This window comes from Sorex araneus, chromosome 2, assembly GCF_027595985.1.
Source record: "Sorex araneus isolate mSorAra2 chromosome 2, mSorAra2.pri, whole genome shotgun sequence".
Taxonomy (NCBI): domain Eukaryota; kingdom Metazoa; phylum Chordata; class Mammalia; order Eulipotyphla; family Soricidae; genus Sorex; species Sorex araneus.
In genome coordinates, this window is record NC_073303.1 from 366542083 (window position 1) to 366567635 (window position 25553).

The 25553-nt window shown below is 54.7% G+C and overlaps 1 protein-coding gene across 1 annotated transcript; it reads left to right on the forward strand.

Moving 5' to 3' along the window:
- The first annotated feature begins 10602 nt into the window (after window positions 1–10602).
- On the forward strand, window positions 10603–23238 carry GRP (gastrin releasing peptide). Its single transcript, XM_055128611.1, has 3 exons — window positions 10603–11100; window positions 17180–17406; window positions 22920–23238. Exons 1-3 carry the CDS (start codon window positions 10752–10754, stop codon window positions 22971–22973), a joined length of 630 nt encoding a protein of 209 aa, XP_054984586.1. The 5' UTR covers window positions 10603–10751; the 3' UTR covers window positions 22974–23238.
- Window positions 23239–25553: the final 2315 nt, after the last annotated feature.

Consider the following 25553-nt stretch of genomic DNA (forward strand, 5'->3'; position numbering starts at 1 on the left):
TTCTTCCTAATACCAGCATAGCCATTTTTGAATACAATTACGGCCTTGAAACCCCGCAGGGGAATTCAGTGGAAATCATTTAAACATTCATTTGATGTGAAGCCTCTGACCCACGCAATTCATAGAGCACTGGCACTGGAAGAAGCCGAGCGGGGAAGGTTTTGACCGTAACGTAGTTTGGTGTTTGGTGGACAAAGGTCAGTCAAGGAATAATCAGTGGCATCTTCAATTAGATCTGAGTAGGAATAGAAATCAAGGAGGGTCCCAGGGGCCTGAGTCCGGAAACTGTAGGAGCTGATACATTAACAATCATTAACAACCAGGAGGGAAAGTAAATTCGACTTAGATTAAATTTGTGGATAATGCAAAATGAGTGAGAAATGGCAAATACGGAAATAAATTAAAGTCAAAATTACCTAAGGACCAGGACATTTGAGAGCCTTGGTCAGAGTGAAATCAGATGGAATTTAATGAGACGAGGGGACTCCTGGCACAGTAGGGGGTTGCGTTGGGAGGATGGAGCGACTGGATGGTGCACGGGGGTCGGGTGGGGGCACTTCCTCCACTGCCTCCTCCCCCAGCGACCCTGGGAATATCTCCAGCCCCCCGGGAAGGTTGATGACTTTACTTAGCGGGCTGGGTTTTTTTTGTTTTGTTTTGTTTTGTTTTTTTGTTTTGCTTTTTGGGTCACACCCGGTGATGCACAGGGGTTACTCCTGGCTCTGCACTCAGGAATTACTTCTGTTGGTGCTCGGGGGACCATATGGGATGCTGGGAATTGAACCCGGGTTGGCTGTGTGCAAGGCAGTTGCCCTACCTGCTGTGCTATGGCTCCAGCCCCGAGCTGTGTTTTAAGGTCATTTTGCATCAGGAGAAGTGGGAAGAGGCTGATATGGGAGTGGGGGCGGGGGGCGGTGAGGGGATGATATCTGCTCCTGTTGTCCTGAGCAAGGGGAGAGGTTTGCAAGGGAAAATGATGGGATTCTGCTGATATCTTAGGGGGACCTGTAAAGTAATTCAGGGCTTGGCAAACTTCCTAGAACCAGCAAGTCCCCACAGCACTGTTGTCACCATCACTGTCAGAATAACATCGTTGTCTTGAGTTCCCGTGTCTGTTGCAAAAACTTTTCTTTTTTTTTTTCCTGCAATCTTCATCCCAACCAGGTCTGATTTTCCACATAAGAAAACTGAGACTAGAGAGGTTGAGTGTTTGGCCCAAGGTCACACAGGAAACAGTAGACAAGAAACCATCAAGTACATTAAGGAGGGAGATGGAGTGGGCCACAGCCAGCTGTGCTCGGGTCACTCCTGGCACCTCTAGGGATCAAACTGTAGGGGGTCAGCCCCCTATAAGGCCAGCACCTCCCTCTGTGCTCTCTCTCCAGCCCACTATCAAGTTCTCTTCCTTGGGAGAACAAGCAGCAAGAGCTAGGGGGGGCCGGAGGGGGCATTGAGGCAGAACCAAAGGAGCTTCCTGGCAGCGGAGGGAGAGCTGATCCTTTCTATTGGCACGCAAGATGGGCTGGGCTGAAGAAACATGACATTTGCCTTTAAATGTCCCCACTGGGGCCAGAGCAATAGCACAGTGGGTAGGGCACTTGCCTTGCATGCAGCCGGTCCAAGTCCAATTCCTGGCATCCCTTGAGCACTGCCCGGAGTGTTTCTGGAGTGCAGAGCCAGGAGTAACAGCTGAGCACCACCTGGTATAGTCCCAACACTCCCCCCCCCACCATAAAATGTCCCTGCTTCCCCCCTTCAGAACCTTCTGGACTAGTTATGACATCTATTCGGATGTGAGGAAACAACGCAGGAAGAGCGACAAACAAGCAAATCAGGGGTCAGGGGATCTTTGTCACGGAGATCAAAATGATGGAGGTGAGCAGAGAGTCGCCGTGAAGACCCTAGGCTGTGTCTCATCGTTTCTTGGCTTATCCTTTCAGTTGTGAGATGGAGGTGGGGTGCCTGCATTCACACCCGGAGGAAAGGGAAGAGGGTGCCTGCACCCCCACCCCTGTCTCTCCCTTCATCAGGAAAGCCAGTAGCGCCAGATCCTCCCACAAAGACACGCACGGGGGTCCTCTTGGCCAGGATAGACCCTTGGCCACCCCTACTCTGGAGAAACCCACGACGGAAGGAGGTTGTACCTCACAGTTGCTCTGACACAGCTGACCCCGTGCCCACCAAGACTCTGAGAGAGGACGGAAGCAGCATGTCGTGGAAGGGCTCGGGCACGCATATTTGAGCCCGCTCTGCTCTTCCGTCCGGCCAGCAGCCCGCGGTGCCCGGTGAGCTCACAGCCAGCCGGCAGCGAGCGGAGATGCGACTCTCCAGTGTTCATTTGCTGCAGCTTCCAAGGGAGCCAAAGTTGCAGTTCCACAGGGATGCTTCAGGAGAGCCGTCCCTCTCGGGGGCAAGTGCTCAGGGCAGCCCAACAGCCCCGGGGCTAAGAGTCCACCTGGCCCTTCTGGGCAGTAAGTCAGGAGCAGAGACCTGCCCGGGGAGGAATCACCGACCAGCCATTGCTTGTGTATCAGAGAACTAGTTTGGATGGAATTGGTGTTGGAATATTAAAGGTAGTAAATTATTATGAACAACTTTATGCCAATAAAGTTAAAGAAAAAAAAAGTGAAATGCGTGGGTGTGAAGGTACCAGCCTCGCACACGACCTTGGTTTGATCTCCAACACCGAGCACCACCAGGAGTGATCCCTGAGCCCAGAGCACTGTGCGTGGCCCCTGCCCCCTCCCCCAAATAAAAATGAATAAAAGTGGCTTTGTCCCCAGGAGGGTGACAAGAACAGTCAGGGGGGAGAGGAGTAGCCCCCCCCCCGCCACCTGGAGGAAGTGTGGGGTATAAGGGACTGTCTGGTGCAGTGAAGAATCAGGGCACAGGGGGTGTCTATGGCAAGTGAGGGGTTCGAGAAGGGCAGGGGTAAAGCAGGTGCACACAGGGAGAAGGGGTGCAGAGCGCTGCTAGGGTCCGTGTGTCGGAAATGGGGCAAGGACCCAGCACAGGGGGGTCCGGGGGCCAGAGGTCAGGAAGATGTTCACTAGGAGGGGGAGTGTAGTTTGGGCGAGAGGAAACCCCAAATGCAAGATTAGTATTAGAAAGTTCAGGGGGGGGGGCTGGAGTGATAGCACAGCGGGTAGGGTGTTTGCTTTGCACGCGGCCGACCTGGGTTCGATTCCCAGCATCCCATATGGTCCCCTGAGCACCGCCAGGAGTAATTCCTGAGTGCATGAGCCAGGAGTAACCCCTGTGCAATGTCGGGTATGATTCCCCCCCCCAAAATAATAATAATAAAAAATAAAGTTCTCTCTCTCTCCCTCCCTTCCCCCCCCCCCTCTCTCTCTCTCACACACACACACACACACACACACACACACACACACACACACACACTGGGGTATTGTAATGTCTTCAGCTCTTTCATGGTTGAGGGATCCAGGACTATCAAACGGGCAGAGAACAGGAAAGGTGAGACAAGGCCCGTGCCAGCCACCCAGAGACTCCCCCAGCCTCTCAGTTGGAGTCAGCCATGGTTGAGACCCCACAGAGAGACCCCCGTGAAGGCTGAGCTCCCCGCCGTCCCTGCATGCGCTTAGCAACATGGCCGGCCATGGACAGCACTTGGTGAAGGCCCCAGCCGCGTCTCGGGAGGACGGCGGCAGGTGCCCGGAGACGTACCTGGCAGAAACGTGTTTTCCGTTTCAGACGTTCTGGGCTGTATTTTGGGAGTCGGGCCATCTCTGCTGTCGCCCAAACTGCGAGTCTGTTATTCATCCAAAAGCAAATTTATGTGCGCCCACCCCCTCCCGCCTACTTCCATAGAACGTTGGAAGGTGCCAGTGGGGGTGGGGGTGGGGGTGGTGCAGAGCCGCCAACCAGTGCACAGAAATGTCGGCGTGAGCCTACTCGAAGGCCTCTGGAAAACAACCCCACTATCTCTTCTCAAATTATTTTTTTAATATGCTTTGTATGCCCTGTGGCCAGTGGAATTGATCAAATCCAGGGGAAAAAGAAAAGCACCTGGGACCACAAGGAATTTCATTTTAACAGACTAGGGCTAGCAATGCTCAGAGATGTCTGAGGTCATCTGTGGTTCTGCTGACTACCAGGAGGGCAAATCACTGAACCTTTCTGAGCAGTGGGATAAACAGTCCTGCCTCAGAGGATGGCCACAGGATTCTGTGCGCAGACTCTGTCTCTCTCTGTCTCTCTCTGTCTCTCTCCCTGTCTCTCTCTGTCTCTGTCTCTCTGTGTCTCTCTCTCTCTCACACACACACGTGTGTGCATGCACTTAGAGCAAAACAGCGGTCTGCTAAGCTGCAGTCGTTATCTGCAGGTTTATCTCTGCCATGTCTGTGCTTGTGGTTAGACACTCACCCAGCTGTGCTCAGGGACATCTCCTGGTGGTGCTCGGGAATCGAACCCTGGTCAGCCGCATGCCAGGCAAGAGGCTTAACCCCTGTGCTGACCCTCCAGCCCCTGAGTGAGGAACTTTCATGCCATCTTAAAACTCACATCTCACCCCCCTGCACAGTTCGACAGCAACACGGCCTTGCAGAGCGCAGAACCCCGATAAGAAAGAGCGGGCTGGGTTCCAAAACGCCATGCGCACGAGGACAAAAGGAGACAGCCCTTCTCTGCATCCCAGCCGCCGGGGCCTCTGCAAACACGGCCGCCTCACGGGAAGTATCTGGGTGCCCGCCCCCCACTAATACTGCTCCGGGCATCACGCCTTGCCAGGGCCCAGGGGTGCGACATTCCCACGTTGGCCATCATGAATGCTGATCCCCTGACAGGTGTCCTCTCACCTGGAGGGACACCTAGTTCCCCATCTGTGTATTCGGCCTCCAGCTCCAGGGGCTGGCTTAGCAGAAAGTGCTAGTCAACCTGTCCCTTTCTTGGCAGTGAGGCGCCAAGGACAGGTGGGGTCAAGTCTGGCACTGGTCCACCCAGGGGATGCTAGGGCGAAGCTGTTTGGGAGTGGAGGCCCAGGGTGGGGTGGGGGCACACACAGTCAGTCCTGCACAAGGGCAGAAGGGGGGGCCTTGGTGGGGAGTGACCGAAGGTGGGGGTGATGGATGGGCTGGTCCCTGAATGAGGCCCACCCAGACAGACCCCTGAGTATCGCCAGGAGTGACACCTGAGCTCAGAGCCAGAAGTAGCCCCTGGGCATCTCTGTGCATGCTCCCCACCTGGCCCCTCCCCCAAAAAAAGACCTAGTGCACTTTGCAATGACTCCTCGGACAGAGTTAGGGATGTGGTTTGCGATTCTCAGCAGCCAAAGCAAGGAAAGAACCAACAAGCTCCCCCATCCAGAAAACACAAGCATCCCTGGTGGGCAGGAAAGCGTCAGCAACCTCCAAGAGTTCAGCGGCACTGGCAGAGCCTGCAAACTCCAAAGGACTTAACCGTCGCAAACTACGCCAGAGCTGCGTGGCAGACCCATGAAATGCCAGACACTCTCCAGACAGCAACCACTCCTCGGCACTCGCTCTTGGACGCCCGTCCCGGGCTGAGTCCTTCCTGCCGTCACTCACGAGAAATGTCCGCCTACTTTCAGCCTCACATTCGGTAGTTCTGTTTTTTTGTTTTTTTGCTTTTTGGGTCACACCCAGCAATGCACAGGGGTCACTCCTGGCTCATGCACTCAGGAATCACCCCTGGCGGTGCTCAGAGGACCATATGGGATGCTGGGATTTGAACCCGGGTCAGCCTTGTGCAAGGCAAATGCCCTACCCACTGTGCTATCACTCCAGCCCCAACATTTGGTAGTTCTGGCAAGCTCGGATGAGCTGGGGACCCCGTGACACCACTCATGCTGCAGGACTGTCCCCCCTGCTACCCGCTGACCTGGTCTCCCATCATGAGACACTGTCCCTGAAGACAGCAGCACCGAGTGACAGGTGGCTGAGGGGTCTCAGGAGTGTCCAGGGTGAGCAGGAAAGGTCCCAGGCTCTGGGAGAGCCTGTGGGCAAGAGCTGCCTCCTGCTTTTCTGCTGCTGCACGAGCACGATCCCGGAGGCAACTGAACTACTTTGGACGTGAGCAGCTTGCAGAAATGCCTCCAGACTGTGATCGGAGCCACTGGCCCATGCGGCACTAGCGGGGCACAGTTTCTCTCTCCAGGCTTCCCCATCATATGAGCACCACAAAAGGGAAGTAAAAGCTTTCAGTGATGCAATTTCTGGCAGAATTTTCCCTGGACTTCATACAAAAATCCAAGACCTAATACCTCTTAATTATAAGCAATGTGAAACAGTTCCTTTTTAACAGGTCTGACTGTGGGGGAAAACTCCAAACAATAATACTGAGTTTTTTTGTTGAAATATTGAAGGTAATCAAAGTAGCAGCCATTTCTCTAGACTGTGAACTAAGCCATAGCCCCACGCCAGCCGAGGAGAGGAAATATCCTCCTTTCTCGGTTCTTTTCCCTTTTCGGGGAGAAACACGGTGTGGCGTCCACCATATTATGAGGTCTAAAAAGCAGGCACGAACTTAGAGGTGCAGGTATGGGAGGGAAAAAAAATTATGTACTTGGAACAGCGGGACGCTTGGGCAGTCTTGGGCTGATACCAGCACATGTTCCACCAAGATTCGACCTGGGTGGCCACACTTTTGTGCGGCCGCGTTGCTGCTGATCAATCAGAATCCAGAGGCCAACTAGACTACTTTTGGTCCCAGAAACTGCTTGCAGCCATGTCTCTAGACTGTGAACTAAGCCATAGCCCCACACCAGCCGAGGACAGGAAATATCCTTTTTTCTCGTCGGGCGGCATGGCGTCAGCCATAGTATGAGGATTATTTATTAAGCAGGCATAAACTTGGTGGCACGGGAAGGAGGAAAAAAAATTCTATGTACTTGAAACAGCGGGACTTCATATCTCTCCATTCTCAGCAACGGAAAACTAATTATCAAATGCTTCCTTGGCAGTAGGGCTGTCTTTCCTGGGGGGAAACTCCAACAATAGTGAGTTTTGTGTTGAAATATGGAATGTAATCAAGGTAAAGAGAAAATGAAGTGAAATTTATCAATTACGCAGGCGGGGATGGGGGTGGGGGTGGGGGTTGGGAGGTATACTGGGGTCTTTGGTGGTGGAATATGGGCACTGGTGAAGGGATGGGTGTTTGAGTATTGTATAACTGAGACATAAGCCTGAGAACTTTGTAACTTTCCACATGGTGGTTCAATAAAATAAATAATTTTTTTTTAAAAAAAAAGACCTGCCTCCCTGTGAGAGGAGGGGCTAGATCCAACGCGCTGCTGTCTCTTTCTCTTTAGTCTACCTGTCTGCTTCAGGGATCGACTTGGGCTCTCCCGCTCTGCAGGACCAGGGTCCAGTTTCCACACAGGGAGTCCATCCCTGTGCCCCCGAGCCAGACGGACACCGCTGCTGTCCCATAAAGATGTCAGAGCAAATTATAGAGTCGGGCCCAAATCTGGGAGCAAAACACCCCTGCAATCGGGGTGCGCAGAGCAGGAGCTGATGGAAACGGAGGGCCCACGGGTCTCGCGCCTACAGAAGACTCCAGGAGCTGTGAGCTGCCTGGGTCGGCGCGAGGGGACGGAGCCAGCCCACGCGATGTCCTCCCAGTGTGGTCCCTGCCCTCAGGGCCTGCTCTGCCTGACCCCGCAGCCACCCCCGTGAGCACTGTCTCGAGGACTCTGCTATTTGGGGCCCCTGGGGGGCACAGCGGAGCATGCGGTCTGCCACAGCCAGGTGGGTACAGGAGAGCAAGGGTGTGGCCCTCCCGGGGAGCACGTGTCTCAGCCCACAACACCCCACTACAAATGTACACAAGCAACACACCAAGCATGTGAGCTCCCGAGTCAAAGATCCTGAAGCATCCCCACAGACTCATCATGAGATGGGGAGCCTGAGAGATCGTAGAGGGGCAAAGGTGTGTGCCTGGCACGCGGCTGAAAACGATTCCATCCCTGGCACCACATAAGCACGGCCAAGCACGGCCAGGAGTAGCACAGTCAGGTGTGGTCCCCAGGCCCCCCAAAACATAAAATACGAATAAATAAAAGGGGGCCCTGTCCCTCTGGGGATAAGAGCAGTCTGGATGGGAGGGGACGGTGATGGTTCTCTGAGAGTGGGGGGGTTCAGGGGACTGTCTAGTGTGAGAAGGATTAGGGCGAGTGGCACCACATACAGTCTCCCGAGCACTGCCAGGAGTGGTCCCTGAGCACAGAGCCATCCACAAACAATCTGGGAATGGCAACAGTGTACGGAATCAGGAGGTACAGCCAGAGAGAATGGGGCGGTCTCAGCTTCGTCAACTCTCCACAATGCTGTCGCCACAAGATGTGTAATCACAAAAGGGGCAGCGGGGCACTATCTCTCCGCCGCCTGTGTTCAGTAGACTCACACCGCTTCCCTATCCCCGAGGAGGTCGATGGCGATGGGCAGGCGAAGGAAGGAAACGAGGGCCAGGCTGGTTGGTGTCAGTTGCAGTTTATTCCAATCTCGTCTCCATTCACTTCTCAGTCTCTTGCTTCATTCTCCCCCATGCTACTTCGTTCTCCTTCTCGATCTGGATTCCTCAGCCCCCCTCTTACAGCCTAGTTAAATCCCAAAGCATGAGTGGTTGGGGCTTACACATAGGTGTGGTCACAATCAATAGGGGAAAAGTTCTTCCCTCAGGGGAAGATTCTTCTAGGACAGATTCTCACCCAGCAAGACGGCTCTCCCAAGACTGAAGTTCCAATTATGGGTGGTCTCTCCTTTCCTTAGTCCAACAAACATACATTCATGATATTAGTCATTTTGTATGGACACAGTAAGAGATACATGAGCTTCTAGAATTGCTCTCCTGGGGTCATCTTGGTTTAAGGCTACAGTGCTCAGGCCAGATTAGTCTTTCCTATCCCTAGGGCCCTAATCTCATCATTACTTTTGGATCATGACAGCATTTGTCCATGACCATGCTCTCAACTTACAGTTGAGTATTGTGGCACTTTGGCCAGGCCAATTTCGATGCCAGGGTAGCACACAGCTTGCCATGGGTCCATTCAGTCCCTTGTCGGGACCCTGCTTTTGGGGTGCTAGGAACTGAGGGCAACTGAGTCAAGAAAGGAGATGCCCAGGAGTGAATAATATTTGAAGCCAATTAAATCTCAAGTTACAAAAGCATAATATTAACTGTCTTCCTGTGTTTATACAAAAAGGACTTTGCTTTAAAGTAAACTATTCAAAAGACATAAGGAGAGGAGAAAGGCAATATTGAGTTGCAAGTTCCGTGTCCTAGAAGGATCTGACCTTACAAATGAACAGGACCGGATTAGGGGGAAAAGCTGATTAATTGGCTGGGGAGGAGAGAATAGAGAAGAGGTTGCAGATAAACAAAGGAATGGAAGTGACCTGTGGGCACTGTCATGGGTGTGACTCAGTAAACCTAAGTTCCCTGTGGCAGGGGAGAAAGGACAAACCAATGTCAGGCCTAAAATACTTAGAGCTACATTCCAACAACAAGACAGCAGGCCCCACCAGAAAACCCATCCTAAGCTGGTGGGAATATACACAAACACATAGACACACACTCTTCTACACATTCACACACACAAACTCACACAGGTAGACACAAACACACAGACACACAAACTCACATACTCACACACACACATAGACACAAACACACAGACAAACACACACAGACACACACATAGACACAAACACACAGACACAGACACACTCACACACATAGGCACAAATACACACACAGACAAACACACACAGACACAGATACACACACACTCTCTCCTACACATTCACACACAAACTCACCCATGTGGACAAACACACACACACAGACACATAAGCTTACACACTCACACACATAGATACAAATATACATATACACACAAACACACACTCACACATACACAGACACAAACACACAGACACACTCACACAGACACAAATACACTCACATGTACACTCATACACACAGACATACAAACATACAGACATACACACTCTCTCTCCTACACATTCACACACACAAGCTCACACATGTAGACACAAACACACACAGACACACAAACACACACTTACACACAAAGACACAAATACACACACATACAAACACACACAAGAACAAACATACACAGAGGCACACAAACACACACAGGCACACACACATAAACACAAATACACTCACACACACTCATATACACAGACACACAAACAGACACACAGAGACACACACACACACAGAGCTGGACAGCGGGTAACTGCGTCCTCCCAGTTTCTCTGTGCTTTCATTGCCTCTGGTCTGTCCCCGGGGGCCCTGGGGAGCTGAGCCCGCCCCACCCCCTCCCCGCACCCTGTCCCCATCTGGGCTGCTCGTTGCCCGGGAGCCGAGTGCGCCGGGCCGACGGGACGGAGGGGCGGCAGCCCGGGCACTGTCGGGGAACTCTGGCTCGCTCCGCCGCGCGCGGGGCATCTCCCGCTCCTTCCTTCCTTCCGCGCCCCGCGAAAGCCCCGCTGGGCTGCGGGAACCGCGGGTGGCGGCGAGGGGGCTCTGGCAGCGGGGAGCGGGGTCGAGAGGCGTGTGCGCGGGCACCTGGAGAGGCGGGGTGGTCTGCACACCCCGGGTTGAGAGCCCGGGGCTGCGGGCGCGCGCCGCCAGGAGTTGGCGTCCGCGTGCGGCCGGGAGCGGGGCGGGGTGGGCGCGCGGGGGGAGGGGGCGGGGGGGCCGGACACTCATCCCTGTCATCCCCCGGGACCAGAAGATGGATGGCGTTCGGGGGCCGCTCGCCCCGGCGCCGCGGGGAGACGTCAGAGCGCGCGGGTCCGGGCTGGGCGAGCCCCCGGCGCCCCCCCTCCGGGCCGCCTATAAAGGGGGGCGGTGGCGGCGCGGGCAGAGCGCGGGCGGCGGCGGCGAGTGCAGGTCTGTCCGGCCCGGCTGCTCGGCCCCGCGCCCCCCGCACCCGCCCCGCCGGGGCCATGCGCGCCCGGGAGCTGCGGCTGGCGCTGCTGGCGCTCGTGCTGTGCCAGGCGGCCCGCGGCCCCGCCGCCCCGCTGCCCGGCCCCGGGGGCCCCGCCGTGGCCAAGATGTACCCGCGCGGCAACCACTGGGCGGTGGGTGAGTGTCCGGCGGGGTGGGCAGGGGGCCCAGCGCTCCGGTTCTCCGCGTTTCCGGAGTCGGGCTGGGTGGTGGGGGGGAGGGGTGAGAGTGCGGGGTGGGGGGTCGGCGGGGGGTTGCTCTTCCCCCTTGGACCCCAGAGCCGACCCCAGGTCCTCAAACTCCGCTCCGCCTGCCTCCCTTTCGCCCCCGTTTCTTGCCCAGCCGAGGGTCCCCAGCGAGCGCGGCTCTGCCCGACACCCCGCCGCCCCTCCGTCGGGCTTCCCCCCAAGCCCGCCTTCCCTGGGACGGCTCTGGGGACGCTTCAGCCCTGGGACGGCTTTGGGGACCAAGTTCCCTTCCTGAGCGGAGACTATTCCCCTGCGCCCGCGCCCCGCAAATCCACAGGTGTTTCAGAGCCGAGCCCGGAGGCTGCGTGACCGCCCGCGGGGGGCCGCCCGAAGGTTCTCGGCCCCTGTTGGCCCCTCTCGGCCCCTGTTGGCCCCTCTCGGCCCCTCTCGGCCCCTCTCGGCCCCTCTCGGCCCTTTACAGAGACCTTCGCTCCTCTTCAACCCCAAGAAGCCCTGTCTAGTCCCCATTCACTAGACACCCCGAGAATTGCAGGTCCCCCCTCTAAGCAGATCTCCCTTCTCGGTCTCCTCTCCACACCCCTCCCCCTCCACTTCCTCCTCCTATCTCTGACTCTCCATCCCACACTCAAGTCCTGTCCCCTCCCTCCCTCCCTGGAGGTGCAGTGGTCCCGTATCCAAGCCCAGGTGTGCAGTGGGGAGGTGGGGAGGGTACCACAGCCCAGTGGAGGGTAGGGGTGCCACTCCGGTTTCCACTGGAGGCTTTCTGCCTTTCTGAGCTTGGCTTCTGGCCACTACAGAGCGTCCCCCTTCCTGGGTATCCCTCCCTAGAGCCAGGGCTGAACACCTCGACATGCATGGCTTAAGGGGTCCCTACAGAGTCATAAAGCAGGTTTGGCTGTGTGACGTTCCGTGGTCTCCGAGTGGGAAGGATTTCCCGGGAGGCACCTGCCAACACACCATCAACCGAATCCCAGACTTCAGGGAGCTGGGGGGTCAGGCAGGGGAGGGGGCGGGAGGGGTGAAGATGAGCCTTTCGTCCCTTCGTTAAAGAAACAGACTGCAAAGCCCGTTCTTGGGAGGGGCTTCTGGAAGCTTCAGGTTAGTGGCATGTCCTGTGCTGCCCCCGGCCGGGGCGAGACCTTCGGGGGGCCCAACTCTTTTTGTCCATTTTTGTACTAAAAGGGTAGCCGGCTTCAGGCCTGGAAGAGCACCTGGCGTGAGCTTCAAAGCCAGAGCTGGTGCCCGCCTACCCCCAGGCCACAGGCCAAGGGCAGGCCTGTCCCCAGACGCTTGCATGTCGCGTTTGATCACCCTTCGCGGCCTTCTCTGGGCATCTGTGGCCCAGAGGTCACTGACAGTGACAGCTCAAAGTTTCTTCTCTTCTTGGCTCTGAAACATGCTGTTTCCCCTTACTGCCCTCAACTGGCTGCAGGGCCTGGGGGAAGCAGGGACAGAGGACAGAGAGGGTGGGGCTGGGGGCCACACTTGGGTCTAAAGAGACGGAAAAGGAAGGCAGAGAGAGAGAGGGAGAGAGGGAGACAGAGACACGCACACAGAGAAAGAGACAGAGACAGAGAGACACAGAAGGGTAGACAGAGACAGACACAGAGAAGAGGAGACAGACAGACATACACAGAGAGAGAGACAGAGACAGAGACATGCACACAGAGAAAGAGACAGACACAGAGAGACACAGAGAAGGGCAGACAGAGAGAGAGACAGACAGAGCCAGAGACACACACAGAGAAACAGAGACAGACATACACACAGAGAGAGACAGAGACATGCACACAGAGAAAGAGACAGATACAGAGAGACACAGAGAAGGGCAGACAGAGAGAGAGAGAGGGAGACAGAGACAGAGACACACAGAGAAACAGAGACAGACTTACAGAGAAAGGCAGGCAGACAGACACAGAGATGGAGACAGAGACATACAGAGAGAGAGAGAGAAACAGACATACAGAGACAGAGAGACACAGAGAAGGGAAGACAGACAGACAGAGAGATATAGACAGAGACAAACAGACAGACAGACACACACAGAGGAACAGACTGAGACAGAGAGACACAGAGGATGGAAGACAGAGAGACACAAACACAGAGAGTGAGAGACAGAGAGAAAGAGAAAAAAAGAGAGAAAGAGAGAGGGAGAGAGGGAGAGAAAGAGAAAGGGAGAGAGAGGGGGGAGAGAGGAGGGAGGGGGAGAGAGGAGGGAGACAGAGAGGGAGAGAGGGGGGAAGAGAGAGAGGGAGAGAGAGGGGTGGAGAGACAAGGGGAGAGAGAAGAGGGAGGAGAGTAAGGGGGATAGAGAGGGAGAGGGAGAGGGAGGGGGAGAGAGAGGGGGGAAGAGAGAGAGGGAGAGAGAGGGGTGGAGAGACAAGGGGAGAGAGAAGAGGGAGGAGAGTAAGGGGGATAGAGAGGGAGAGGGAGAGAGAGGGGGAGAGAGAGGGAGAGGGAGGAGAGGGAGGAGAGGGAGAGAGGGGGAGAGAGAGGGAGAGGGAGAGAGAGGGAGGAGAGAGGGAGAGAGAGGGGGGAGAGAGAGGGAGAGAGGGAGAGAGAGAGGGAGAGAGAGGGGGAGAGAGAGAGGGAGAGGGAGAGAGAGGGAGGAGAGGGAGAGAGGTGTTCTGGGCAGGCACCACCCTGTGGGACTATGGATGATGACCAGGACGACGCTCTTCATACCTTCAGACTCTGCTCGCCGTGCTCCAGAGTAAACGCCCCTGTTCTGTAATCACCCTCGTCAGGCTGTGGAGCTCAATTATCTCAGCGGAAAGCTACATGTGGCCATCGTGGGGCTGCTGTTCACGCTAATTTGCAGGCTTGTTGTCAGTGAATTGCTTCTTCCTACTGAGAGAGGCTTGATGTAGCCACAGAAAACAGTTAACAGATTGGAAGCAGCACAGGGTTCTGCTCTGGCTGGGTGTTCAAGTGTTCTCTTTGTGCCCTGAAAGGTGCCAATACGGGTAGCCCTCCCCCGTGTGCCCCCCGCCCCCGGCCCCAATGCTCCTCTCGGGGGCTCTCTGCGCGGAGGCAGGTACAGTCTGAAAACTTGAATTTGGAAGCACTGGGTTGTAGCTACACAGTAGTTGCTTGGGAGACTGCATCTGGAAACCGAGCCAGCCCTCCTGAGCGCTCCAAACACGGCCCTTGGCACCTTGGAGCTTAATAGAATTTCCCCTAAACTGGGGGGTAATCTTCAAGTTTTAAGTTCAAGAAAAGTGATTGTTTCCAACCTGCTGGCTTAGAGGTTAAGTACAAATGATGACAAAGGATACAGTTTTTTTTTTTTTCTCTCTCTCTCCTCTTGGCAAGCTTTTATTTTTTTTTCAAGTGGTTGTGTGTGTGTGTGTGTGTGTTTATATCTCTGTTGAGATCTCCATCATTGTGATATCTGCTCGTAACAAATGGGGGTGGGAGAAGTGGAAGTGGGCATAGCATCTGCGTTGCCATGGAGACATTATTGGACAGTAACCAGCTCTAAAGTGAAACAAGAATGGTGGGGCGGGGGGAGCTGTGTGTCTCTCTGGGATGTTAGAGATGGTGTTCCTCCTTCAACAGACCATGCAGAAATCCAAGTGTGGGAGACGGTCCCCCACACACCTTTCAAATGTGCAAACATTGCCGTCTCCTACAATGTAATGACGATCTACCTTAAATCACAGCATGTGCTTTTGCCTCCTGTTTTAGCAAAGTCCTCACAATTATTCAGACATGGTAGAGAAGTTGTTTGGAAACGCCTTCCCATGATCTCTCCTGCTTCCTTAGCATTAACGCCCTTGTCACTCCCAGCACCCTGACCAGTTGACTGGCACTTAGGGAGGCAAGAGACACCGTGTTCATTTCTGGGAGCACCGGGCTTACTCCTGCCTGCCCATCACCTTTATTCAATTCCCTCCATACCCTTAAAGCCTCGTGTCTCACATCTTCTGGGGCACTTGTGCGAGAAGAGCATCCCTCGAGCAGTGTCCCAAATGCGAGCCTCTGGGCTGGCTCTCCGGGTGTCGTGTGACCAAGCAGATAAGGAAGGTGTTTAGCACAGGGACCCCGTCATCCAGCTGGATACCGTGAATCAAACACTCAGATGACAGCATCAGTGAAACATCATTTTAAGCCTCCTCGATACCTCCACGATTCACTTTTTCTGAGTCACATAATGAGTCACGGTGTACCAATCTGTGGCCCCAGAGTCATTCCTGATGTCAAGACCTCATCCGTCCTTTCCACTGGCCCCAGAATCACGTCTGCCCTATGTTCTCAGAAAGGCCCAGGACACTGCATCATGGTAGAATAGAGTCTGGACTATAAACTGGGTCTCTTCTGAGAATCTTCGCTGGAGCCTCACTTCCATCAAACCCTGACAAAAGGGTGGATCAGATTCAGCCGGCTACACTGAAACACCATCTTATCCACCAATCGCCACACACACACACACACACACACACACACACACACAAACACACGCATGCACGCATGCACACACACCACACACATGCACACCAGCCATGTGGGCACTGAGACAGCGCAGTGCTGGGGACAAGTGTCGGGAAGGGGCCTTTTCCTCTTGTAAGTGAATGAGCTTGTCAGACGCTGCCACCACATTCGCCTTAAGTGCTTCTGATGCCAGGCGGCCGCAGAGAGCCTGTCCTGTGTGTGTGAGCTTTAAACCGAGCGCGCCGTAGTTTTGCCACTATTAGACATTTGAAAGCTATGAAACCCGATTACAGAGAGAGGGGGGAAGTCCGCTGAAGGAAATAAATGAGCATAAACCGTGGCTGGCAGGGGTAAGTGCAGGCACAGACACTGAGCGCCTTCCCTGGCCACGCCGGCAGCCCCGCAGTCAGACCCCCCTGGGATGTCTCTGCTTCCAGTGATGTGGTCTCAGCGGGACGGTGCTTATGGCTTTAAACAGCGAATACACCTGCCTGGGGCTGCTGATAGTTCTATTGTGTTTTTATTTTTTTTTTCACTGCCTGTTTCTGAAGAGAATTCAAGGGAGAATTCTGCCTTTATGCAACGGAAAGATTAGTCAGAACTTGTTTGTAACTTGCTTAACAAACCATAGCTTCTAGAGAGTGTGTCTCAGCATCAGCCTCAGCTATAACCCAGAGCAAGCTCAAATGAAAAACTCCTTCAGTATGTTGGCGTCAGAGATAAGAGGAAAGCGGTACTCTTTCCTTCCTTCTTTCTTCCTTTCTTTCTCTCTTCCCCACGTTCCTTCCCCACTTTCCTTCCTCCCTCCCTCCCTCCCTCCCTCCCTCCCTTCCTTCCTTCCTTCCTTCCTTCCTTCCTTCCTTCCTTCCTTCCTTCCTTCCTTCCTTCCTTCCTTCCTTCCTTCCCTCCCTCCCTCCCTCCCTCCCTCCCTCCCTCCCTCCCTCCCTCCCTCCCTTCCTTCCTTCCTTCCTTCCTTCCTTCCTTCCTTCCTTCCTTCCTTCCTTCCTTCCTTCCTTCCTTCCTTCCTTCCCTCCCTCCTCCCTCCCTCCCTCCCTCCCTCCCTCCCTCCCTCCCTCCCTCCCTTCCTTCCTCATCCCTCTCTCCCTCCCTCCCTCCCCCTCCCTCCCTCCCTCCCTCCCTCCCTCCCTCCCTCCCTTCCTTCTCTTATTTCTTTCTTCCTTTCTTTCTTTCTCCACACAAAGGAAAATAAAAGACTTATTTCCAGTAGCAGTTCCAGATTGCCTGGGGAGGTTGCTGGAATCCCATTGTTCATTAAGGATAGAGTTCCACGCCCTGGTAACTGATGACAGGACTTCAGCTGGGAAGGTGCCTTCGTTTTCACCTAATCCAACATATTTGTTTGATAGTGGCTGGCATGAAAGTCGGGGGTGTGTGAAATGTCTTGGCCAAGCCCGGGCTCCTGGGCTGCAGTAAGAATCCCACCCGGCCCCGGAGGGGGAGCCGGGCCTGGCTGTGCTTCTACAGGAGCTCTGACAGTCTCACTCTAGTCCCGCTCCCCCTCCCCATGACGGGTGTGCCACCCCGGGTTTGTCTCTGTCTCTGTCTGTTTCCAGGGCACTTAATGGGGAAGAAAAGCACAGAAGAGTCCCCGGATGCTTTTGAGCCGGGGAGCCTGCAGGAACAGCTGCGGGAGTATCTCGGGTGGGAAGCGGCAGCAAGAAACCTGCTCCACGTCATGAAAGCCCAGGAGACCCGAGGCCATCAGTCCCCTCACCCGCAGCCTCTGGGCAGCGGCCAGTCTGCTCCCTGGGATGGAGTGGAGCGCCAGGACTTGAAAGGGGTAGGTTCCAAATGGGAAGCAGCTCCTGGGAAGGGGGTGGGTCTGCGGGGCGGGGGGAGGGGAGAGGGTTTCTGGAGGTGGAAGTGGAGGATGTTGGAGCCTGGGAAAGAAACACTCGGGTACCAGTACCCCAACTCTTAGGCACGGATAGGCCATCCCCCGGCTGGCTTTCCTCTCCACACCGCAGGAGGCTGCGGTGCCAGAGCCGTGCTCAGGGATGATCAGCAAGTGTGTTAACATGTTTGACGTGTGTGTTCCAATGTGCACGGACGGCTGTGTTTTCAACTTGCCAGGTTCTACCAGAATATTTTGGCTGTGAGGACATAAATGATGTGAGGACATCCTGGTGGGTCTACACTGATTTGGGGGGGGGTGTTCTGTTTTTATTTTGTTTGGGGGACTACATCTGGTGGTGTTCAGGGCTTGCTCCTGGCTCTGTGCTCAGGGATCCCTCCTAGTGGGGCTAGAGGCAGTGGGGGTGAGGCTGGGCGGGGGGAAGGCGGGCACAAGTGGTGGTGCAGGGGATTGAACCGGGGTCAGCTGAGTGTCGGGCAAGTACCCGTGCTTCCTCCCTGGCCCTCTGTAGTGATTATTTGTCTGCGTTCAGAGATCACTCGGGGATTGTCTGGGCTGAAGCCAGGTCAGCGGTAAGGAGACAAGCACATTCCCCGCTGTGCCGCCTCTCCGCGCCCCGAGGCTCTGATTTCTGAATGAACCTCCGTGGCAGGCCCGGCACACACCCTGCAGAAGAAGAGAGCACTCTGGCTCGACACCTTCTGCGCAGCGGAGCACGGCTTCATGTTTGCTCTGGGATCACCCAGTTCAGGCCTCCCTGTCATGTTTCAAAACTTGGCGAGCGCAGCTAAGCTCTGCCAACTCTCCCGGGCGTGTTTCACAGCAGTGGGGTGTGTGTGGGGGGAGGCGCGCGGGTACCGGATGACGGCGTTAAGGTGCAGACACGGCACAGTAAAGCCGGCGGAGAGAATGAGCTTCCGAAGCCAGGGACCTGAAAAATGAGGCGATTCTCAGAACTTGCAGCTAGTGCCCGGGCAACACGTACCAAGAGCAAAGATACCCGCTGCGGAAATAGCCGTCCCCGACAGAGCTGGTGCACGGAGTCGCGACTCTTCCTGCGGGGGAAGCGGCTTCCTTTCATTTCCTCGGTTCTTACACTTGCCAGGGCTGTGTCAGGAGGAGGATTCGATCTCCCTCCCACTTTATTTATTTATTTATTTATTTATTTGCTTTTTGGGTCACACCCGGCGATGCATAGGGGTCACTCCTGGCTCATGCACTCAGGAATCACCCTTGGCAATGCTCAGGGGACCATATCGGATACTGGGATTTGAACCCGGTTCGGCCTCGTGCAAGGCAAACGCCCTCTTCGCTGTGCTATCGCTCCAGCCCCAATTTCCCTCCCACTTTAGAGGAGAGGAAGCAGACGCGAGAGTGAGACCAGCACCGAGGCCGCCTCCCCGGGCTGTTCCACATTGACCTTAGGTCCGAGCACTGGCCGCTGGACGAGTGGCCACTCCTGAAAGCTCAACAGGCCGTGGCTCTGGGCGCGTGGAGGCCGCTCCTGTCTCTCCCATGTTAGCTCTGGCCGGTGGCCCTGGACAGAGGCTCCAGCTGCCCTTCCCAACGTTCCTACAGGCAGCTCAGCCTCACAGGCTTTCGGAAAGCTGAACTCTTTCCAAAACATCAATGAGAGTTCATTTCCTTTCTCTTTATTTTTGGGGGGAGGGGGCCACGCCCGGCGATGCTCAGAGGTTACTCCTGGTTCTACCTTCAGGAATCACTCCTGGCGGTGCTCAGGGGACCCTGTGGGATGCTGGAGATCAAATCCAGGTTGGCCATATGCGAGGCAAGTGCCCTGCCTACTGTCCTGTCACGCTGGCTGAAAGTCCCTTTCTCGCCTAAGCCCCCGGCCTGAGTAGTTTCCCTTCAGGAAGCAGATTTGGGTGAAAGTGTCGCACAGAGCAGGTGCGCAGGGAGCCGGTCTCCAGTCTATCCGCATCATCGCAGTTCTTGGAGCTCTGGGAATTTGTGGTTGCTTCTCAGGGCCCGCCAGCCTGGCCTTTGCTTGGTCCAGGCCTTGCTTGGGCTCCCTGGACCCCTCAAACACTTCCTGGAGATAGTCTTCCATCCAGAGGGCTCCTCTTGCAAAGGGGACCCTCACCCTCTCAGATAACTTCCCGAGCATTGGAATCGGCATATCCTGACTAGAGCTCATTCATAACGCCTGGCTCTGCACTCAGGAATGACTCCTAGTGGTTCCCAGTGGGGAGCCCTACAAGACACCAGGGACTGAATCTGGGTCAGCCACCTGCGAGGCAAATGTCCTGCCCCCTGTGCTTGTCTCTCTGGCCTCTCTATTCTATCTCCTTCTGGGTTTGTTTGCTGCTTTTGTCGTTTTTCCCAGTTTCTCTGCTCTGTGTGGTGTGGGGGATGGAGCCCAGGCCTCCTGTGTTTGAGGTGCATGCCCTGAACCTGCCTTTGTTCTTCTCTCATTAAATCTAGGAACCCCCATCCCATTCCACTCCCATAGGTTCCCTTCTTGGGGGTGGGGGGGGGCGCATGTATATTTCCCAGGAAGGTTAAAATCAAAGTCCCTATTCTTAGCATCAGGCAAGTCTGCCTAACACACTCCTCTGGTTGGGGGAAATTCTACTTCAACAAAAATATATTCTGGGAAATTGAAAACACATTAGGGTGATCGTATGCCAAAAATAGGAGAAGAATTCTATTAGAAACCCCGATCCGTCTCACTGCTGTCGAGAAGTTTAATGGCCAAGTATTGCCGGGATCAACAGCAGGGAGTCTCGGGGCTAAAGGACTTTCCTTAGAATTAAAAACTACCCACCTGCGCCGTCCTCTCTCTCACAGGCGAGCAGACAGCAGGTCCAGCTGCCCTTCTTGCTGGCATCGTACTTTGAAAACCTGAGTTCCTCCTCTGTTTTGATGACAGATGCGTGTTGAATTCAGACAAGAGTGGTGCAAATAGGCTGGAAGTCAGTCGACTTTATTACCCCAAATCAAGCTCCCAAACTTGAGCAGTGACGGTGAAGAAGTTCCAAGGCTAACCTTAACCTTTCTTTTAGCCACAGCCTTCTAACAACACAACAACAACAACAACAACAACAATTCAGTGGAACTGTGACCTTCAGGGTCAGCTGCAAGGCCTTGTGTCATCCCCCTAAGTGGCCGTGGAAAGCTCTGGAGCTTCTTGAAGGACAAAGTTGGTCTTTGCTTGCCTTGGGAACCTGGACCTAATTTCTTGTTTCCTGGAACCTTTGTTTCTCCCTCTTCTTATTCAGTGGACAAGGAGGAAGGGACCCTAATAATGCATCCCAGTGGGGTTCTGGGAAGAAGTAACTGCAAGTCTGCCCTCATTTTTTAGGATCTGTCCCATCAAAGCACCACAGAGAACAGAATGCTTCCTTCATAGCTGAAATGCCCCAAAGGGCATCCTGGTAAGGGCAGAGTAGCACTGTAGCACTATAGTCCCATTGTTCATTGATTCGCTCTAGTGGGCACCAGTAACGTCTCCATTGTGAGACTTGTTACTGTTTTTGGCATTTTGAATACGCCACGGGGAGCTTGCCAGGCTCTGCCATGCGGCAGGATACTCTTGGTAGCTTGCTGGGCTCTCTGAGAGGGACGGAGGAATCAAACCCAGGTCGGCCTCGTGCAAGGCAAACGACCCACCCGCTGTGCTATGGCTCTAGTCCACAGGCAGGCAAAGTACATGCAAGTACTAACCCGTTGCCAGGGCTAGAGAGACTGCACAGGGGAGATGCCATTTGCCTGGCATGCGTCTGACCCTGATTCCAACCCTCACACTGCCTCTGGTCCTCTGAGCACTGCCAGGAGTCAGCTTTGAGCACAGAGCCGGGAGTAAACCCTGAGCATGGCTGGGGATGACCCCAAATCAAAGCTAAAATAAGAAAAAAATAGCAGAGAGTCTCGTGACCCTGAAAGTTTCTAGGAAGAAGCAAAGCGAAGCTGATCCCCACTTTGAAAGCAGCTTCTTCCCACCCGCGCCCGCAGCCTGATCTTCCTGGGACACACACACTTCCTTTCCCCCGGATTCTTTCAGCCAGTCTGCTCAGATGCGTTGTCTGGGTCCCGCGGGGGCTACTTCTGGGGGGCCTTTCCCATATTTTATGAGCACATCGTTTTTTTTCCCTTGCAATATGAATAACAGCATCTTCGATCGGGCAGGAGGGCCTTTTCCTGGAGAAAAGCAGAGCTGACTGGCCTGCCTGGGGCGGAGGGGGCTCTGGGCTCAGGGGCACCCGGCCGGGGCTGTGAGCTGCAGGCAGGCAACGGCTGTTCTGGGCAGCCAGGAATCCTGTGTCAGAAACAAATGGCTGCTCTGGAACTTGGGGAGACCCGAACCCTGAGAGACTCCCGGAGCGAGGAGTCAACTGAATGAATGAAGGTGTTTCCTCTCCTCTGCCAGTCAGGGTGCTGTGGAAGGGAACGAGGGGATGTTCTTTTTTTTCATGTTTTATATATATATATATATATATATATATATTTAAAATTTTTTATTAGAGAATCACTGTGATGTACAGTTACAAACTTATGAACTTTCGTGTTTGCATTTCACCCATACAGTGATCGTTTACCCATCCCTCCACCAGTGCCCATTCTCCTCCACCAATGATCCCAGTATCCCTCTAGCCACCCCCACCCCATCCCCCACCACCCCACCCTGCCTCTGTGGCTGGGCATTCCCTTTTGCTCTCTCTCCTTTTGAGTGTTGTAGTTTGCAACAGAGGTATTGAGTGGCCTTCATGTTCGGTCTATAGTCTACTTTCAGTTTGCATCTTCCAACCCGAATGGGTCCTCCCAACATCTTCTACTTGGTGTTCCCTTCTCTATCTGAGTTGCCTTCCCCGCCCCCGCCCCCCAGCATGTGAGGCCAGTTTCCAAGCTGTGGGGCAGACCTCCCGGTCCTTATCTCTGCTACTCTTGGGTGTTAGTCTCCCACTCTGTTGTTTTATATTCCACAGATGAGCGTGATCTTTCTATGTCTGTCTACGAGGGGGTATTCTTGGTGGCTAGAGAGATAGAACGAAGGGGAAAGCATTTGCCTTGCATGTTTGTGCACCAGCACCCCACAGGGTCCCCCCAGCACCACCAGGAGTGATTACTGAGCACAGAGCCAGGAGTAAGCCCTGAGCACCGCCGGGTGTGCCCCTCCCCCACCCCGCCAACAGAAAGTCTATTTTGCAAGGATTGCTCCTCGTGCTTTCTCAGTCTTAGTCTGTTTTGTTTTGTTTTCTGGAGCCATACTCATGATGCTCAGGGGTCCCGCTGGCAGGGCTGGGGCGGGGCGTGGGGGAGTAGGGTGCCAGGGATGGAACCCGGGTCAGCCGCATGCAAGGCAAGTGCCTTGGCTCGACTCTCTCCCACCCCGGGATCACCTTCCCGGGCAGGGCAGGGGCCGTCTATGGTTCTATTCGGCCTGGCTCCACTCACCATGATTCTATTGTGTCTTTCAGTGGGGGGACACCCCACACCAGGTTCTCCACAAAGAGGAAGATGCCCACACTTAGAGGGACATTGACCGCAGATCCCCGTGTCATGGAAGCGGGATCAGACCTGGAGCGACTTGACTGCTGTACCCTCCAGCCTCTGCCCTCCCGACCCGGCATCCTTCTTGTACCTTCCAACGTCGACTCGACCATTGACTCTCAAGCAGCTGCTTCTTGTTTGCTGTGACCTTGCCCACAAGGTCTGCCAATGAACGCTTCACGCCCAGGCGGCTCGTCCATTCGATCCCAGTCCCTGACCTGTTAACGGATCGCAATAAAAACCTTAGACACGTTGTCCAAAGGGCAGGTGGTTCTTTTGTTTCCCTGGCAGGGGAGAGGACAAGGCTGGCGGCCGTGTTAGCTTTGCCCCTTGCTGAGTCCTGGCAGGCATCCATCATAGAGAAAGTGCTAGAAAGTCCTCCTCGCTTGGCCACCACCTTCAGGCCAGCCCGGCTGGAGAGGAGACTGGTGTTGTCACCCCTCTGCAGTTCCCAGTTCTTCAGCCATCGGTTGACTCAGGGTTTTGCCCAGGTTAGGGCTGTTCTCACCACAAGAGTCTCACATGCTGAGCGCTGTCTTGCCTTTCCCTGGCCAAGAAACGGGGCTGGAGGGGCTGGCCACGTGCCCAAGGGAAGCAGTAGATGGTTTGGGGATGTATTTATTTAAATTTAATCACCATGGGTTACAAAGTTATTCCTGGTTGGATTTCAGGGATACAATGTTCCAACACCAATCCAACACCAAGGGAGAGATGGGGCCCCAGAATAATCCGACGGAGACCAGAGTCTCTCACCCCATTTCTGACCCCAGGCCTTCTGGCCTAGTTTCTTTTCTGTGCCGACCCCGACCCTCATGCCACCACCACCACCACCCTTCTACCTGTTGGCCTCCTAGGTGCATGCCCCCATTTATGAGTTTCATACAGGTGGCCCCCTTGGAACACCCTGTGGGCCAGCGTGAGAAAGGCAGACCGTGCTGGCCGAGGTCTGATTTCCTGTTGCGAGCAGATGTGCTCCTGTACTCTCACTACCATCATTTTTTTGTTCACTTGGTTTATTTTTACTTTTGTGCCACAGTGGGCTGGAGCGATAGCACAGCGGTAGGGCATTTGCCTTGCACGCGGCTGATCCGGGTTCGACTCCTCCATCCCTCTCGGAGAGCCCGGCAAGCTACCGAGAGTATCTTGCCCACATGGCAGAGCCTGGCAAGTTACCCGTGGTGTATTGGATATGCCAAAAACAGTAACAATAAATCTCACAATGGAGACGTTACTCATGCCCGCTTGAGCAAATCGATGAGCAACGGGATGACAGTGACAGTGACAGTTTGTGCCACAATGGGCTGTGCTCAGGGATGGCTCCTGGCAAGCTCATGGCATCAGAACAGCTTGCTCAGACCTTCAGTGCCTTGTCAGATTCCCCTGAGCTGGGCTCAGGTCACGATGGGCTCCCTCCCGCAGCGAGATCTCTTCCTACAAGCAGGGTTTCCTCTGACCCTTCCAGTCCAACACCTGGACTCCCTGCACAAATCTGTGTGTGTCTGCTGGCCTGTGGGAGGTATCTAGGTCTGCTCTGGGTTGTCGAAGAAGAGAAGGAAAACTCGACAAGGAGAGTAGTAGGCCAGCAAGACGAGATAAAGGGAACTTGCAGATCCAGAGCTCAAACCCAGGCCACCCGTCCTTCCATCCTGTACAGCTGCCCGAGTCACACTCCCAGTTGGCATCCTGGGGCAGCACTGCCCCCTGAAAGCCCTTTCTGGCCTTGGCTCACTTGCAAATTAGCTTTGAATGGCTCTGGTTGGCGCGAGGACATCTGATTAAATCACCTGCTGGTATCCAGCCCAAGGCCAGCTGGGGGTTTAGCTTTTAAGGTGCGACTTTGGGACTAAAATTGTGGGGTGTGATCAGAAAGAAGACAGGATATTCCAAAAACATGGTCAGCCGCCCCTAGTGAATATCCCTTTAAAAGGGAGATTTATTTTTGACCCAGAAAAGGAATCTCCCTCTTCGGCTCTTGCCCAGCTCTGTCCTGGGGAGGAGTTTACCCTCCTGCCACCTGGCGGGGTCCTGTCACAGAAACTGGGGACTGCCCCCTCCGGCACACAAGGTCACTTCGCAGAGGAGACAATATCCAGAAATCCGTGCAACAAAGCACTGTAACCAGGAGGGAGAATCCAAAAGGGAAGAAAGTGGTAACTGCCTTCACATCTGTTCTGTTGAAAGTCCTTCTCCCTTTTTCGAAAATGCTCGGAAACGGGCTGCTCTGGGTAGTCCAGCCAGCTTTGCTTCCCTCGGGGGTCTGCCACGCTCGCACTTGACAGGCATTTCAAGCAATTCGGGCGTTTCAGTACAGCTTCGAGCCCCCAGTGCCCACCTCTCTATTCCAACGGGGGCCCCTTGGTTCTGGAAGTGTTCAGGCCCCGCTCCGCAGTGCAGTAAGCAAGCTCAGATGGGGGCCGCAGAGGCTCTGATTCCTCATTCACAGGCTGCCTTAATTAGACGCTTACAGAGCTCTCGAGGATAGCCACTGTCTGAGATGGGGGGGGGGCGCTGGTGGGCTGATGGCATCTCCTTCCCGGGCAGGGCTCCACTGCTCCCCCTGC